At 37.6% G+C, this 18,252-nt stretch overlaps 2 protein-coding genes across 3 annotated transcripts in view; one reads left to right on the top strand and one right to left on the bottom strand.

The window, feature by feature from the left end:
• The first annotated feature begins 8,379 nt into the window (after nucleotides 1–8,379).
• Nucleotides 8,380–18,252, top strand: part of TDRD9 (tudor domain containing 9) — a 236,276-nt gene continuing 226,403 nt past the window's right edge. Inside the window, exon 1 of the mRNA XM_007473479.3 lies at nucleotides 8,380–9,095. Within this exon, the coding sequence (XP_007473541.2) occupies nucleotides 8,521–9,095 (575 nt within the window). The 5' untranslated portion in view covers nucleotides 8,380–8,520. The remainder of the gene's footprint in view (nucleotides 9,096–18,252) is intronic.
• Nucleotides 15,404–17,953, bottom strand: RD3L (RD3 like). Of its 2 annotated transcripts, XM_056811183.1 has the most exons (3): nucleotides 17,520–17,953; nucleotides 16,807–17,114; nucleotides 15,404–16,160 (listed from the first exon to the last, which is right to left on the bottom strand). In XM_056811183.1, exons 2-3 carry the CDS (start codon nucleotides 17,103–17,105, stop codon nucleotides 15,863–15,865), a joined length of 597 nt encoding a protein of 198 aa, XP_056667161.1. In that variant the 5' UTR covers nucleotides 17,106–17,114; nucleotides 17,520–17,953; the 3' UTR covers nucleotides 15,404–15,862. The 2 variants fall into 2 exon arrangements, with proteins under 2 accessions (XP_056667161.1, XP_056667162.1); XM_056811184.1 differs by lacking the exon at nucleotides 17,520–17,953 and having other exon boundaries at nucleotides 16,807–17,466.

Genomic DNA, 18,252 nt, shown 5'->3' with positions numbered 1-18,252 from the left:
CTGATAGCCAACCTGACACAGAGAGGGAATGTTTTATTCTATAAGGACAGAAATTGTACTGGCTACTTTATAGATGTAAAAGTCATTCAGAAAAAAGTTGTTTGTTGTTGAGAAGAACTTATTCTAGAATTTAAACTTGGGATTTTTCAAATCAGATATTATTTTAATGTATGTGCTGTCAGAACTAGCAGCAAGAAATCATATGACATAAAAGAAGTTTTCAAAGTGGTTAATCTGTGCATGGGATTTAATAATACAAGTACTAAGAATTTGGTATTTTGTAAGAGAGGGAATTTCTAAACGGTGTTGTCTTTGACTAAGGTTATATGAATTGTTTTTAAAAATGTGCACAATGTATAGGAAGGAATTTGTGATCTAGAGATGAACATGTATTCAGATAGTACAACCTATTAATTATCCTGTTTTTGAGGTAAACAGGGTTATTCCTATAAGAAGGCCTAACAAATCTCCTTTCCCTGTCTGCTACCCAGAAGGAATTAATGCTTAAATCTCTCTATTAGAGATATTTATTGGTAATTTATTTCAAAATTGTGATCCTGTATACATGTGAATTCAGAAAATAACATCCCAATTTTAATTTTGTTGGAGAGTGAAATTTCAGTCTGTATAGAAAAGCCACAGATAAGTTTTGTAAAACGGGTTTTCTTTAGCAGTATAACCTCAAGTAGACTGTGTTCCATCCTTATCTATCTTTTTATCATAAGAGATTTAAAGGAAAAAAATGGGTTTAAGTGTTCAAACTTACCAAAAATGGGTTTTTGTTTAAAATTATCAAATGTTTTTCATCTCAATGGTTTTCATCCCAGTGTATTAAAATTGGACTAACTTCATTATTACGTTTAACTTCTTGGTCTCAAAAATAGATAATTAGCCTGCTTGTCAAAAGGCTTGCTTTAAGATTTATGGTCCTCAAACTTAAAAGGTTTCAAATCTCTAAATTAAAAATAGATCCCATAATACTAAATGCTTTATAAAATTTTTTTGAAATGTTATGTGAGTTGCTTCTAAAATATGTATTTTAAGTATTGTTTGGATGTAAACAAAAGCTCATTGTAAACCTGACTGTACCATAGATTTTATTCAATACTCAGTGGTTACCTCAGTTTACCAATTTGTTCTATGAACTGAAATTTATAATTGATAAGTACTATGCTAAAAACACAGTGTTTCAATGATGTAATCCTTTAAATCAGAATTCTTTTGGGTTACCAATTAGCAATTGAAGTGATACCAATGGAATGTTTGTTTGACTTATGATGGTAAAAGCAAGTTAGAGAAGGTGGAGATGGTATGTTGGTTTTGGATTCAGAAGAAATAGGGACTTTGCTCTAAAGTCCATAACGCTTGAGTATGCAGGTTTGTGAAAGAAGAATGTAAGTCCTGCTCTGCTTTTTAAGCAGAGGGTTTTGAAGGAGAAGGGAGAAAGAGGGAGACAGACAGAGAGAGAGAGAGACAGAGAGGCAGAGAAAGAGAGAGAGAGAAGGTAAAAGAGAACAGATAGATGTTCTGCTCTCATAAATGGATCTTTAACTTAGGGATATCTAGAATTGATGTATGTGGTTTTGGAAAATCACAAATGATTCTGATGATTCTGAAATTTTTCTGAAATTCTTAGAGAGATTCTTGACTGATCTTGTCTTAGTTCCTTTAGATGGCCTAAGGCCAGGATTTGATCTAGCCCTGATTTGTATTTACTGTAGAGCTAATGAATTCAACATTCCTATTCAGGCTTTGTGACTAAATTGTGATAAATTGTTTGAGGTATATGGAAATTCTTATTTGCTGATAAGCAGAATTTCTCTCAGCTGAAATGAGTGAGACTTGTCTTTTAAGGAATAAGAAGGCTTCTGGGATCCAATGGTGACAAAATACACAAAGGACAGAGACTGTCCTAGGATGGTTACAGAGCCATATTCTAGGCTCACTTAGGAATGGACCTTTTCTGACCATCTAGGCTGTTAATCCTTGAGTGATATAATGATGGCATGAGCTAGTGATAGCTTTAGCCTGTACATGAAGCCTTCACTATGTGTCCCTTGGGACATGAGGAAATATTTTCCCTGTTGGCCTTTTCCTTTGTGACAAATTCCCATAATCAGCACATAATGCAAATTGTAAAATTAAAGTTTCCATTTCCCTCAATAACCTATTAGGTTAATGATTGAAAATTCTTAAATTGTTAGGGAACATACTTTGAAAATTAGGTGAAGTTTATTCATAGATGGCTTGTATTTGTAGCCTTAATTTATCACAGTTGAAGTTTGGATCTTGAGCTTGGAAATATAGCTCAAAGCTTTCTTGAATTTCCTCCAGAATCTGGGGTAAAGGAATTAATCTGTAAGATATTGTTACTCAAGTGTTTATAATTGTTTATAGTTAATGTGTACTTTGCAAATGGATATTCTTTCAACTCAGGAATCCGATTTCTTAAGGGGATTTATTCATGTTAGAAGATGATTTCTGAAAAAGTCTGTTGGCTAAGATACCCAAATGCAAATGTGTAATATCAATTACTATTGTACTAATTTTCTCTGTTTCTATCTGGTGTTCTAGTTTTTGCCCCAGTCCTGGTTTCTACACTTCTTTCTTAGGGGCTGACTCTCCCCCTTGTGACCTATCTGCCAATCAGGGGAAGCAGTCGATGGACATCCATCAGATCTCCAAGCAGGTCTACCTAGGACCCAGGCATTTACTGAGGACACTCCCCTAAAGACCCTGTGTCCACAGTCTTTCCCTCCCTGTTCAAGTTTTGGCTACTTCCCTGTGGGATATGTGGACCTTGCATTTGTAACCTTGTCACTTCTCTAGTTGCTTCTAGGGTAAAAGCACTCATGGGAGTCACCCAGATGCCACTGTAACCTCGGCAACTATTCCAGCCTGAAGCCCTGGATATTGCCTATAGTCAATACCTCTCTCCTAACAATAGGCAGGGACAGCACTACAACCATTCTCAGTTCTGAAGAAGCTACAGAATATTGAGACCATCGCCCCTTTCCCCCTAGATATTTGGAGAGGGGGGAGATGACATGGGCATTGCACCCCCGGAAACTCAGGCAGACTATTGTCAGGGAAAATCTTCTGCTCCCTTATGTCCTTGTGACTACCCCTAGAGGTCCCTGAGATGACTGTGCTTCTTTGATCCTCCTTTAGATTTAAGATGGACAGAGAGATGCACCTCCAGGCTATACCTCGATTCTATCAGGCTACATCTCAGCCCTGAAACTAAAGAATCTTTTATGAGGGTCATTCTCTATGTCTCCAGGCAGACCCCAGTCAGATGTCCAAACCCCTGACCAAATACCTGAGGGTTTATTACTCTATGTATAGGTATAGGTATATATTTCTAGCCTTGCTGGAAAGGACCCCATGTTGTTCTTTGCTTTTATGTTGCTCGTAAGGGGCCAGTTAAGGAATCTATGTTCCATGCATTCTTAATCGCCTATTAGTCTTTGTCAAGGATCACATTAATACTGTCCAGTTAATGGTCCTTTGCCAGCATTATCAAACCCCGACTCATTACCAAATCTTCCCTTATGATGATATGGTTGCATGAGGAAGATTCCTCATGTACAGCAAAAGAAGTGGGGAATGAAGAACTAGCTCCTATGCCCTTTCCTGACCTAGACCCTAGACCCCCTGCAGGCAAGTCACCACACCCTGTAATACCCCTTCCCTGAACCCCTAGAGCCCCTGCAGTCAAGTTACTGAAGAACCAGTGACCACACCCTGGAATGTGCTAGGAACTGATAAGGACCCCAGCCCTAGGAGTTCCTCTTCACACCCCCTACCACAAAAGTGTGTAAAAAGCCTGCAAGCCCCAGACTTCGGGCCAGCCATTTTTAGTGCTGAGCCCGAAACTGCAGTTTGGTTAATAAAACTCCCTTCTGTGTGTTACATTGTTGGCTATTGTTTCATCTTTGGGATCATAACTGGGCACTTCACAGGGTCACCCAGCTAAGTGTCTGAGGTCACATTTCAATCCAGGAACTCTCATCTTGACTCACAGCCCAGCATATTAGGCAATGGAGGTTATATGACTTGCCCAGGGCCACACAGCTAGGAAGTGTCTGAGGCCAGATTTGAACCCAGGACCTCTCATCTCTAGGTATGGCTATCCAACTGAGCCACCCAGATGCTCTCCCTCCCCCTTATAGAGTCAATTTAAAAAGTTTTCCCCTAAACACCTGGCTGATAGACAAGATTAATTATGTATTGTTTACACATGCTACTTCCATTCTATGTCATCACGGTTCTCCTAGAAACAGGTTTCTCAGCCTCTTGGATCATGGCATGTAGCATCAGAAGAGGCAGCCTGTATTTCAGACTTCTGTTAAATAAGTAAAGCTTTTTGTGCAATATGGAGGTTTTTTTTTAAAATTCTCCCAATATATTTAAAAATTGACAAATTTCTGTGTGTAAAATGAATTTCCTCTAGTTACATTTGGACAGTTGGCATTTCTTTAAGACACAGATCTCATGAATTGAGTAAAATTGAACATGCTGGGGAATTCAGTTTCGCTACATTGGAATAATGGGAAAATGGGAGAGGAAAACTTTCTGGCCAGACAAGACAGCCTCCCTTCTCCAGCCTGATGTCCATCTTGTGATGTTTCCCAGCAACTTAGCTCCAGTTTCTGCCTCATTGTTTCTCTCCTCTCCTCCTTCTGCTTTCTTGGTTTATTTTCAGAACTCCCTCTTTTCTGTTCTAAGCTTTTTCTATAAATCTTATCAACAAAAGTTCTACCATCCACTGCTGTTTCGGGTCTTAGAATAATAATAATAATAGCAATATCTAGCATTTTACAGAGCTACCATGTGCCAAGCAATTTATTAATTGATAAACATTTATTAAATGCTTACTATGTCCCAGGATCTGTGCTAAAAACAGAAATTATAAGATTTGGTAGCTGAATGTGAGAGGTTCATTTATTCAGTAACATTTATTAAGAACCTACTATGAATATGTTTTACATGATAATTGTAAACCTTAAAATTTCTTAGACTTACGAATGTTGGAAATTTCACCATTGGAAAATTTCATACTTGGAAAAAATTTCCTACTGATAGTAAGAACTCTATTGGAATGTGAACCCCCTTGGCATGGGAGGATCCTTCTCCTCCCTACTTAAGACTACTTTAGGACAGAAACCTTTTGCTAAACAATGGAAAGGGCTTTGACCTATGCTTAAGCATAGAACAGGAAGTTCTTTGAGTCATGATTGATTTTAGAATTGATACAATAGAGATACTTGGAATGACAGAACCAGGTCTTAGAAAATACAATCTGCACCCTACTTAGAGTAACAGGATTTAGGAAGGACTGCAGCAAGATCAAGATTTAATTATTTGAGAATATGACCTTCAACAGACATGTGCAAAGCCATAGACCTCTGGGCGGTCCTGGGTTAAACTAGAGCCACCATTGGCACAGGGGAGACATGGACAGTGACTGGTAGATGTGAGAACTGAGGGGAGGGAACTTAGATGGTTTCCTTAAAGATAGCGGGGTCTGAGGACAGAGGAGAGAGTTTTTTGGTTCTGAGTGAGGTGGCTCTGAAGGAGGACTGAGGAGGTTGCTCTGTAGGAGGACCAGGAGAGAAGCCTGGCTCTGAAGGAGAATTCTCTGGAAACATTTCTTGAAAGGAGGCTCTCTTGAAGGTGGAGCCTGAGGTTGGCATGAGAAGCCTTACCTAGAGAGATCTTGGGTGAGTGATAAAACCAACTGACTGATTTATTCATTCTTATTCCTTTCTTACTTTCTCTCTTTTTCTATTGATTAATCAGTGTATTATAAATTAAATTTCTCTATAAAACCCAGTTGGCTTGGGCATATTCATAAATTGGGAATATATTCCCTTGCGACCATCTTATATTTATATAAAACCAAGACACAGTAAAAAACATATTTCAGCAGTCATAATTGATATATATATTTCCCTTGCTCCCAAACATTTTAATTATCACATAATACATGTATAATCCAGACTGAATCACTTGCCAAGCACCAGGAAGGGGAAGGGAGGGAGATAAATTTGATCATATAACAGGAAAACTTGTGTGGAAATTTGTTATAATATGTAATTGGTAATAAATAATTTTTAAAAAGAGCCTACTATGTGCCGGGCACTGTGTCAAGTGCTGGGAACCAAAAAAGACGTAAAATGGGGAAGATGACGTGAAAACAAATATATCCAAAGCAAATTCTATACAAGAAAAACAGAAAATAATTAACAGAAGGGTTGGGGATGGCTTCCTGCAGAAGGTACAATTTTAGTTGTGAGGTCAGTCATTAGAGTGGAAAGAGAACATTCCAGACATGGAAGACAGCCAGAGAGAATGCCCTGAGCTGAGAGATGGAGTCTCATTCATGGAAGAGCCAGGAGGCACAGTGTCACAGGATAGAGGAGTATGTGTCAGGGAGTAAGGTGTAGGAAGACTGGGACAAGTAGGAGGGCTAGGTTACAAACTGCTTTGAATGCCAAACAGAGAAGGTTGTATTTGATACTGGAGACAATAGGGAGCCCTTGGAGTTTATTAAGTAGGGAAGTGACACAGATGGATCTATTTTAAGAATATCACTTTGGTGGCTGAATGAAGAATATTTTCATCAAGGCCCAGTGGCAGGGCAGGTAGTTAGTTCTGGTGAGCCTTCATCTTTCAGGAGGAATTACAGTTTTTGAAGAGGATATAAATGGCTGCCATATTCCTGGGTCCATGACCACTAGGGATTGGGGAAGGGGGTTCATGGTTGGCAGGGATTGGGTTGGGGATATTGGGGAGATATTTTTGGAGATGATCAGCACATTTTCTTTCACTTCTTTTGAGTCAGGCAAATAATTTACCCACATAACATGCAAGAGCCACTCAGGAGATTGTCAGGACTTTTCTTACTCTGGATTCACTAACCCAAATGCAGCTATCCTAAACAATTCAAGAGGATTTTGTATGACACCCCTGAGGTGAGAGACGGTGGCAATCCCCAATTTGGGATTCCTAGTCATAGGCTAAGTCCTTTACATAAAGGAAGTGAACAAGTGTTTGTGGAATGTTATTAGCTAAGATTTTAAATAGTATTTTATAGTTTCCAAACTTTCCTCACCACAATAAGCTGCTGGTAGAATAAGGACTATTATTCTCATTTTACATATGACTCTCATATACAATAGCACTTGTTTAGCATTTTAGAGTGCTAAAAAAGTTTAGTGAAAGGAGGAAGACATGATCCACAGACTTGGGTCTGTCAAAGCTTCCTGAAGGAGATGGCGGTGTCTTTTTTTCTCATGTGGTTGTGTCCATTTGTATGAGTCCTACTTGGCCTTGGGAGTGGGCAGAGGATCCCACTGCTTAGCCAGCTAGAGCTTTCCAGGTTTGCTTTAAAGAAAACTGGTCTCTTTCCTATAACAATGATCAAATGAGATGAACCGTGCAAAAGTTACATAAAGCGCTTGGCAAACCTTAAAGAGCTCTAGAAATTGTTGGGACAGCTTTGGCACTAGATAAGAGTGACAGACCCAAATTTAGGAAGTCTTATCTTCCTGAGACACTTACTAGTTGTGTGACCCTGGGAAAGTCACTTAACCCTGTGGACCCCAGTTTCTCCTCTGTAAAAAAGAGCTGGAGAAAGAAAAGGCAAATGATTTCAGTGTTGTTTTTTTTGGCTAAGAAAATCCCAAATGGAGGCACGAAATCATAAATGGCAGAACAACAGAAGAAAATGCTTTAAATTAAATTAAAAAAAAATTTTTTTTGAGTTCTGGATTCTTTCCCTCCAGTTCCTTCTCTACCCAGTGGAAAGGCAAGAAATAAGATATCAATTAAGTATGTGAAATTTCCATATTAGCCATGTTATAAAAAAATGGCAAGATAAAACAAAGAAAGTGAAAAAAATACTTCATTATGGAGTTAAAAATAATTAAAACAATTTTCCCACCTGAGGTATACCAAATTCCATCTCAGGGTAACAGTGGATGAAGGCGGGAAGTCTTATGGCTGTCCTCTGAGTAAGTGCCCAGAAAGTGAAACAAAGAATGACCAGTAAAGGGAGGGAATTCCGGTGTTGTTTCAAAGAATATTGCCAGAAGAGGCACGTGGCCAAAGATACCTCGTGGAGGGTGGGGATGGGGTGACTACGCAGTTGTGCAGGTGCGGAGTGGATAAACTTTGAAGGGGTGGGGCTGAGAGCTTCTTTCTGGCCTGCCTTTTGAGATGCCACAATTTCAAGGATTTCTTTTTCTTTGAACTCTGGAGCTGGAGAGGGCAGAACTTGATAGGACCATGTGTCTCACGTGCGGTGGGAGGAGCCCCGCCCCGTTGGAAGGGGGTGGGGCACATGGGCGGGGCTTGGTGGGGCGGGGCTGGTAGCTTGGTATTTTTCTCTGCAGTCGTTTGGTTCCCTCCAGACGCTCGCCGAAGCTCACAGGTGTAGAGCGACTCCCGGCTCGTGCTCCGGCCGCTGGGCACCTGGACTCTGTCCGCCCTTTCGTCTGCCCAGCCCCGACCATGCTGCGCAAGCTGACCCTCGACCAAATCAACGACTGGTTCACCATCGGCAAGACAGTGGCCAATGTGGAACTTCTTGGGTCACCGCCCACCTTCCCTGCTGGGCCTCCCGGGGTTGGGACTCAGGCTTATAATGCCCAGACTCAGGCTCAGGCTTATGCCCAGGCCCAGGCCCAGGCCGAGGCTGAGGCAGAGGCCCTGGCTGTGGCTGAAGCTGAAGCTGAGGCTGAGGCTGAGGCCGAGGCCGAGGCCGAGGCTGTAGCTAAAGCTGAGGCCGAAGCTGAAGCTGTGGCCCAGGCTGAGGCTGCAGCCTCGGCCCAGGCCGAGGTTGAGGCTGAGGCTGAGGTTGAGGCTGAGGCTGAGGCTGAGGTCGAGGCTGAGGCTGAGGCTGAGGCTGAGACCGAGGCTGAGGTCCAGGCCCAGGCCCAGGCAGAGGTGGAGGCCGATGCCGAGGTGAGATCGGGAGAAGAGGTGCGAAGGCCAGCCCCCAGTGACCAGGCAACATCAGCATCTGGTGGTAGCGTTGGCAGCGAGCAGACCCATGTTCGAGCCTTGGCCTCCCCGGTGGTTGGCGGGTAAGGAGCCTGGGGAACTCTTATTGGAAATGGAGAGGTGTTTGTGTATGTGTGTGGGGGCGGGGGGCAAAGGAGGGAAAGGACTCCGTAGTAGAAGTAACGGAAAAATAGCTGCCTATTTTTGAAAGGTTTTATTAACTCCCCCCCACCCTTTACCTCTTTTTACACAATATTTAAAAAAAAAAAAACAACCCCAAATCCTTACCTTCCATCATAGAATGTATTGATTCCAAGGCAGTAAGGGCTAGGCAATGGGGATTAAAGTGACTTGCCCAGAGTAACACAGCTAGGACGTGTATGAGGCCAAATTTGAATCTTGTACCTTCTGTTTCTAGGCTTAGCTCTTAATTAACTGAGACAACTAGCTGCCCCCTCTGCTTAGCTTTTTAAAGCCTCTCAACAACCTGGCCTCAATCTATCTCTCCATTCAGCATACATTATTCCCCAAATTACAGTTTGTGATCTAGCCAAACTAGCCATCTCACTCTTGCCTATACTCCATCCTCCTTGTCCAGAATGTTCTTTAACTCCCATAGCTTCTTTCTCCAAGATACAGCTCAAGTACAGTCTTCTACACTAGCACTTTTTTGATTCTCTCTCCACCCTCAATTGCTAGACCCTTTCTTCCAAATTTACTTAGGTTATTTATTTCATAGTATATAGATTTGCCTCCCCCATTAGAATATAATATTGGAGGTTAGGGTCTTCATTCTTTGTAATTTATTCTCCAGTGCCAGGCACAGTATCTACATGTATAAAAAAGTGGTTGTCGAAGAATTTGTTTCAGTTTCTGAAAATGAGGATATTAAGTCCTATGGCCTTTTATAATGTTGAAGTTCCATGATCATTAAAAACACTTTCCATCTCTGACATTCAGTTATCTTTTGAGCTTTTTCCAGTTCTGGAGACATTCTTATCCTATTTACCCGAGAAGAAGTCAGTGCAGTGGAAGGAGCACAGAATTTGTAATCACAGAAACTGGTTTTGACTATGTTCCTGATTTTGGGCAAATACCAACTTTGCTTCTCTCTGCCTCTGTTTCCTTCTTTGTAAAATAAGGAACTTCAATTTAATGACTCAAAGGACCTTTTTAGTTCTAAATCTGTATTCCTTTTAATGTGTAATCTTTTTAGGATTATCACAGCACTTTGATTTTTCTTTGCTCTTATATGTTATCTTGCACCATATTAATTTGTATATATGTCCTTAGGATTTAAACATGTATAGAGACCTTAGAGACTATCTGGTCTAATCATTTCTTTTTTACACATGGGAAAACTAAGACCCAAAGAGTGGCAGTGGTTTGCCCAAGATGGCAGGAAACCTGAGTAGTTAGGATTTATCTTACTCCCTCCTATTACATTTTAAGATCCTTAGTCCAAGGGTTATTGTCATTTTTCAACTCAGTATCTTAATTGCTAAGCACAGTACTTTGTATATGGTATATATTTAACACACATTAGTTTGATTCAAGTAACTAATTTCTCTGGTGCTTGAAAGTCTACAAAATATTTTTTTCATTGCAACTACTCAAATTTCCTTCTTGCTAACTGCTAAAGTTGGCAGAAGTAATGGGGAAAATGGCCTTGCCTTGAATGAATGAGATTCAAGTGAGGGATATGAGAAATTATTATTATTATACTTGCTAAAGATTAAAGTAGAGCAATTTGTCATGGGCATTAGTGTACCAGGGGCCAGATTTCTGGTGGTCTCAGGATGTGCTAAGAAGTTGTTTTCTATGCCCTTTTCCACTGTGCTTTTTTTTCTGTAGAAGTGAAGAATACATAAAACATGTTTTCTATGACACATTTAATTTACCTTTGCAGTTAAGTAGCAGTACTTCTGTAAGGCCTGTGTAGATGAATTCATGTTTGTTGGAAATAATATATCTTCTTCTTTGGGCATTCATCTTGAAAGAGACCTTGGAACTATAAGTGATTTTGGATCTAGAATTTTTTATATAATATCTCTTCATTTTTATAGCAATTTAAGGTTTGAAAACATGGCTCCACAATAACTCTGAGTTATGTAGTACCATAGTATTCATTCCTTTCTCCATTTTGCAGGTGAAGAAACAGACCCAGTGATTCTACCACTTGGAATATGTTGAATAACTTATCCCAGCATTCTTGAGGATAATACCTAGTTCATTCACATTTCTAGGAAAACATCCTTACAACAACCTTCTTAGATAATGTGCATATGTTTATTATTCCTATTTTATAGGTGTATATATAATAAGTTATAGTTTTATTTGCAGAGTATTGAGTTGTTGGGATATTATGAAGAATAAAGAATTTAGTCCACATTTTTAAGGAGCTCAACAGTTTAGAACATCTGAAATAAGAGAGTTTGAAGCCATCTCTCAGTTCCACGATTCTCATTTTAAAGAGGAGGATCACAAGAAGCACTCATCAGAAATGCAGATCCAGTGCTATCTTCCTTGCACCAGAAGATTACGTTTTACAGAGTTACTTGGCAATAAAAATTAATATATATTCAGAGTCATCAGAATGGGTTGGGTTTGGAAGGGGAATTTCTAGTCAAATTTTGAAGGTGGTGAGAGATATAGAAGTTCACATAGAGGAGTGGGAAAGTGTTAACAAGAAACATCAGACTATAGTTTTGAATTCTTGAAGGTAGGAATCGCAAGGTTTGTGAGCTGCTTAGGGATTAATCTGACTGAAGGGGAGGATTCCCATGGAGGGTTGTAATGAAAGGTGAGTTTAGAGTCCTTGGAGATGGTTATTGAGCAGTTAAAAGTTTTTGGAAGTTTTTATAGCATAAGTATTTTTCATTTCAGTTGTATTAGTTCAGCACTTTGCACAGAGTTTGCACTTGTTAAATAGTTATTGAATGATGAGTTTGATTGGATTGCCTATTCCTTGCTATATAGAGTTCCTGTTAGGATCCCTTCCTCCTTGTGCTACTCATCTTGTTTTGCTCTTTTCCCATTTATGTCTTCCTTTGTATTCTTCCTTGTGTTTCTATTTCCTCACAACATCTTAAGGGGAAGAGAAAGAGGATGTGAACACTTAGCTGCTATGCATTTTGGTTACTTTTTTCTGTTCTGAATTAAGTACTAGCTTCCTTAGGAGTCAGGTTCATAGCCATATGTCTATTGCTTCCATTTTGAAGACAGGTGCCTTTGCCTTTAGCTCTCTACTTTGGAGGACAAGGAATAATAAATACAGTGTCAGTCCCCCCCTCCCCTTTAAAGTGTTACAGGTCAGAGAAGTTACTTGGAATTTGATTGTTTTCTAATAAGTCAAAAACGATGGATTACGTAAAATCGTTATAGTCTACAAAACTGCTTTGAAACTCTTTAAATGATTCCTTTTGCAATTAGAGGTAGTGTTGAGTAGTGGATAGTCAGCCTTAGTTGAGAAAACCTGGGGTTCAAGTCCTGCCTCTGGCCCATTCTAGCTTCCATGTTCAACTCTGAAATTCCCTTATCTGATCACAATCTCTTTACAATCCTTCACTGTCTTCCTTGTAACTCTGAATCCTGTTTTTCATCCTCATTATGACCACCAGCCACTTGACGCCTCAGTTCTTTCTCAACCCAGTATACCAGCAGTAGCTATATTCTCTTTCTCCATCTTGACCCTTTAACTGTACACTCTCCTCTTCTCTTGAATTCCTTCTTGTCTCTTAATCCTACTGCTAAATCATGGCAGCCTTCAGCCTTAGGTTACTCCCATCATCTTCTGCCTTTGCTCCTACCAGTACTGCTTAATGAAGCTAGAGGAAATCTTGAATCTCCGTTGTCCACCAAAATTCGTTCTATAATCTCAACTAGATTCTTACTGCTTTTATAGAGGGAGTTTACTTACTGAAGTCTGCTTCATGAATCCAAGATTATGACCCACCCCTTTTCCCCCCTAAGAGCAAAATCCCCAAAACGTGTCTGTAAGTATACCTTTTAATTGTGATTCCTTTTCCAAATGTAGTTATACCTTTTACATAATATTTTAAAAAGCTAAGTTGAAATGGTTTTATTGATATACAAAAGATGCACTAGAGCAGTGTTACTCATTGTGCTGTAAGGAAACCTGAAACACCTTATAAAACCTGAAACAGCTTTAAAAAAAAAGAACTACATGTTATTTTAATAGGTATGAAAATAATTTTGTAGGATTTTACTATAAGGGTTCTTCCAAATATTTATTTAACCCAATGGGCTTTGAGAACTTTTACACTAGAGGATGCTCAGAAATATTTAGCTTTGCCTTAGAATGCCTAAAATATAAGAAATACATCTTATGAAATTTTGTATATTTTCCTACATGGCCATTTTCTTTTTCTTTAAACTTTGGGATGAAAGTTATGAGAAAATTGCTTTAATGTCTCTTTTAATTATCTTGGTCATTCTTTAGGGTTTAGAATATCTAAGCTTAGATATTCTGAGAAAGTTAACTTAAATGTTGGTCATTTTAAATTCAATCAAAATTTTTTGATTAGCAAATAACTAATTTTTATTCTATTTAAGACTTTTTACATTGTCATGCAGTTCAACTTCACTGAACATTTATTAAGCACTACTATATAAAGAGTACTTATTAAGAACTAAGGAAATTCCAAGTCAGTATAACAAAGTAAGTTGATTTGTTGGTAAGGAATTTCCCTGATCCACCTCCATACTTCTAATACAAAATGACACCAGGTTAGTATAAAAAAAATGCTATGGTGATAGTGATTAGGACTAGAATTATAGGATCTGAGCTTGAAAAAATTTTGGAGAGCGTCTTGTCCAAATACTACCTTTATAAGAATGTATAAAGGAGATTTAAGTAGTAATCTTTCCTCTTCTATTTCAAGAACTCTAACAACACAGAGCATGAGGAAATCCATTCCCCTTTTAGTTGGTAGGAAATGTATCCTTATTTTGAGCCTAAATCAGGTCTTTACAACTTCTTTCCATTGATCTTTTTTTCTCATTGCCCCAAAGTCCTCTTTCTAGGACCAAGAGGGAAATTTTAAGGAGACAGAATCTGCCTCCTTTATTATGCTATAAAGTCTTATCAAGTCGGAGTAAATACAATTAAATTTTTAAAACTGTTACCTTCTTAGAATCACTACTGTGTATTGGTTCTAAGATAGAAGAGTGATAAGGGCTAGGCAGCCCAGGGTCACCCAGCTAGAAAGTGCTGAGGTCATATTTGAACCCAGGACCTCCCATCTCTGGGCCTGACTCTCAATCCACTGAGCCACCCAGCTGCTCCTACAATTAATTTTTTAAAGATCTTGTTTATGATCTAGGAAATAGGAAAGCTTTTATAAAGCCTTGTTGGCAAATATCTGTGACTGTCTGAATTGTTAGAAAAACTTTTTCAATAGATGGGTCATAGATCAGGCTTCATTTAGACATTTTTTTTGTCTGAGATGGCACAGTACATGGAGGGATGGAGTATTCTAGTGCCATTATATAGATGCAGTCCTCAGAACAGACTTGAGCCATCTACATTTTTTTTGTGCCCATATTTAAAAAAACAACAACCAAAAAACAAAAAAAACTATTACCTTCTGTTTTAGAATTGATAAAGCAGTAAGGTCTAGGCAATCAGGGTGAAGTGATCCATGCTCTCTTACAGGGTTGCATTCTCTACCTTTTTCATTTCAAAGCTGGGAAGTACTGGAGACTTTCATACAAAATCTAGTTTTAGAGATGAAGAAGTGGAGATCTGGAAAGGTGTAGTAAATGCTCCAAAATGCCTCCTTTTTTAGGGGCTTACATCAGAAGGCCATGGACCTCTGTTTTCCTCAAAGACTTTTAGACTGCTTCAGAAAGAGTTGGTGAAAAAATACTGAGAGATGATGTTAAAATATGAAATTTCTTTTAGATTTTTGGATCTACCTCAAACTTATTTATATTAGTCATCTTAATTTTTGTTGAGGCCTGGCTTAGTGGACACATTTATTATATTAATAGATTTGAGATTTAATTCAAGCAAAACCAAAATTTTGCATTTGGTAAGGGAGAAATTGAAGCTTGTCCTTAATTTGGGAATTTATATATTTTTTGTTTACATGCTTGTTTATAGACATAATCAAATAATTTATATTTGCTGACCTTTGTGCAAAGTCTTTTTGTGCAAAAAACTTTTTGGGTTCTTCAGTGAGCTTGTTGCATTCTTTCACAGAATTATTGTAAATCTCTGAATTGCAATTTTAAAACTTTTTAGATTTTTTTTTCACATTTTGTTTTGAGCTAACAGAGAAGGTTATTTGAGGTTAAATATTGTGTGAATTTTGTTCTAGGAGACTACCAACTATTAACGAGGTTAATATGGAGATAATTTATGCATTTTATGATGTTGCTTGTGTTTTAGATTGCTGTTATGTTGTAAATACAATTGATTACAATTTTAAAGCATTCATTTTATTCTACATTTGCTTATGTAAATTTAAAAAATTGTCCTTTTTATACACACTTCACAAAATGTTAGTTCCATTTTAAGTATATAAAATTAGTTTTGTTTTCTGTAGTATATGCTAAAGGTATGGGTGAAAACAGGAAAATATTTCAAACATTTACTTAGAAGAGCCATAATACATTTTAGTTTAGAAATGAAAACATTACAATTTTAGTAGCTAACAATAAGCCTTATGTAAAATATAAAGATACCCATAAAACTGTAAACTTCTGACCTTATAACAAAGGGAAATATGAAATAGGTCACATTTTCTGAGTTCTAAGCTATATTTCATGTTGTGGATTCAGATTCAATATTGCAGAAATAAATACTTGAGTGATGATAAATAATTTAAGTTGATGGATAGTAATATGGTAGATTCCATATTCTCTGTGAGAATGTAGGGAACATGTTTTTTGTGTTTTTATCAATGTAACTTGAAATAGTGGGAATTTCCTCTTTAGCTGAATTCTTGGTACTTTCACCTAGAACTCCAAAGTGTATAGAGTGATTTGAATTCCATGTGTCTTCCAGTTCTTCCTGTTGATTTTGTTTTTCTGCATTGGTTAGAAAATCTCTCAGCACTTGCTTGAAGATGTAGACTATTTCCCATGGCAGAACATCATTTTCTGCTAAAACTTCTCGAAATCTAGAAGGAAAAACTAGCAATCAATATCTAGTTTTGAAATATTTAAGGTATTTGTAGTTTCATTTAAAAAAGTCCACAGTCTCAGTGAAAGAGATTTTTGGTTTAAAAAAAACTTTAGGAAGGATTCAAATCCATGAAAATTTTGTTAGTTTTCACATGTTTTATTGATACAACCTGACTTTTACTCTGATGGGTATTTTTTATATAGAAAGGGCATGAGTTCCTGTTCTTTTATTCTTTTTATGTGGCCCTTTTTAAAACCTTATGCAACAATTTCAGTGAAAGATTTCTGAAATTAAAGTAATTACTAGGAAAGCAGAATTAAAAAAAATTAATATGAAACCATTAAGATACCTGTAGGATTATGATATAAATGATTAATTTCTAAGCTTGAATTAATATGAATATAGAACCAGTAATGGTGTAGAAACTTTGTGCAGAAGGTAATACTTGTTATACAGAAAAGAACAAACCATGTTTTTTGAAGGGGGAAAAGTTATAAAAATCACTTTGTCCACAGGGACTTTTTGGTTGCTAAATATGGCTAAATAAATTTCTTAATTGCTTAGAATTTCCAGTCTAAGTAGTTAAGGAATTTAGTACTAATGTCTGTAAGCATATTAAAAAAAGAATCCTGTATTTGTACCTGCTGAGAATAGTTCCAGTCTGGCAAGGTTGAACTTGTGAGCAGAGAACTTCAAGCTGTCTTTGTTCAGTAGCTGGGATGGTTGCTTGGGGATTCTGATAGTTTTTTAGCCAGTTATAGTCCATACCAGTTTTTTTAACTTTTTGTTCATTTTCAATCTCTTGTACTAATCTCTCACGTTCTTTGAGATGCCATGTCAGTTCCCGAAGCAGAGTCTTTGTTACTACATCTGAGCCTGGATAGTGTGTGGATTTATGGGAACCTTTTTTTGACCACTTCATCCAGCTAAAAAGTGGCATTTTTTTAATCTGGAAAAATCATATATATATATATTTGTTAATTGCATAATAGACTCCAGGACAGACTTGGATGTCTGATAAATTTAGAGTGGGTTTGTCATCATAGAACAATAGTTGATTGTACGAGTTCAAAATAAGATTGGAAAAAGTAAATTATGAAATCTTCCAATATGTAACCCAATTTTGTCACAACAGGCTTAAAAATCTTAATGCACTTAGGTTTTGTCCCCATTAATAGGTTGTTAGTACAGTTAAACATTTTTTCCCACTACAATTATTCCAATTTAACAATTTTTAAAATAACTGGTAATATGTTCTTGCTACAAAGTACTAGTAAAAAATATTGTTTAGGAGGGGATTAGCTAAGAATAAGCTTTTATCTATATTTTGTAAAGAAAAAACAAGAAAACATACCTGTTAAGTTGTTACTGTCCAGTTGAGTGGTTGTAGTTCAGAGGAGTTTTGTTTGAGGTAGAAATTTTATTCATTCATATCTCGTTCTCTTGGATACGTTCACTGTGGAAAGAAGCAGCTTGCCTTGTTTAATTAATCTTTTAAGCTGAATTCTTGATAAATTATTTTCTTTGTTGGGAATATGGTTTTGGTTTCTTTGTTGATGAGGCTTCTGCTTAATTCATCTTGTTTGATATAAAAAAACAACTGACTTTATTCTCCATGAAGTCCATTAAGATCTCCTACCTTTTGTATGTAGTTTTGCTTAAGAAAGCAATCTGAAACAAGGAGGTACAGATACAGATATTTGTTTCAAAATGCTTGCCAATAAATTGTTGGTAGTGAGATGAATAACAGTAGTCTGAAGCAACTCCAGATGTGCTCCTAGCTAAAGTGAAGACTGTCGCATGATGTGATGCTTTGCTGTGCATAGCTGTAGGTCACAGTTTAGTGCTGTATTTTTATGCCTGTAGAGCTCTAAAAATAACCATGTTGCTTTTATTCTGTTGCTAAACTTTCAGGCCATTTGAAAGCCAGGTCACTATCTCCTTTAATTAAAGATGGAAAAGCAAGTCAGACTTTCTTATTAAAACTTGAAAAATAAATTATAGTAGCCCCTTGCCAGTGAAATACTGTGAAAACTCATTTTTAGTGAGTAGAGTTAAAGAATACTGATCAGGCAGCCATTCATGTG

This window comes from Monodelphis domestica, chromosome 1, assembly GCF_027887165.1.
Source record: "Monodelphis domestica isolate mMonDom1 chromosome 1, mMonDom1.pri, whole genome shotgun sequence".
Taxonomy (NCBI): Eukaryota; Metazoa; Chordata; class Mammalia; order Didelphimorphia; family Didelphidae; genus Monodelphis; species Monodelphis domestica.
This window is presented reverse-complemented; position numbering and strand designations above follow the sequence as displayed.

Coding starts and splice junctions, on each gene's coding strand:
- RD3L (XM_056811183.1), bottom strand. CDS start 17,105: ATGCCACTTTTTAGCTGGATGAAGTGGTCAAAAAAAGGTTCCCATAAA. Junction 16,161..16,806: donor ACTGGAACTATTCTCAGCAG/GTACAAATACAG, acceptor TTTTCCTTCTAG/ATTTCGAGAAGTTTTAGCAG.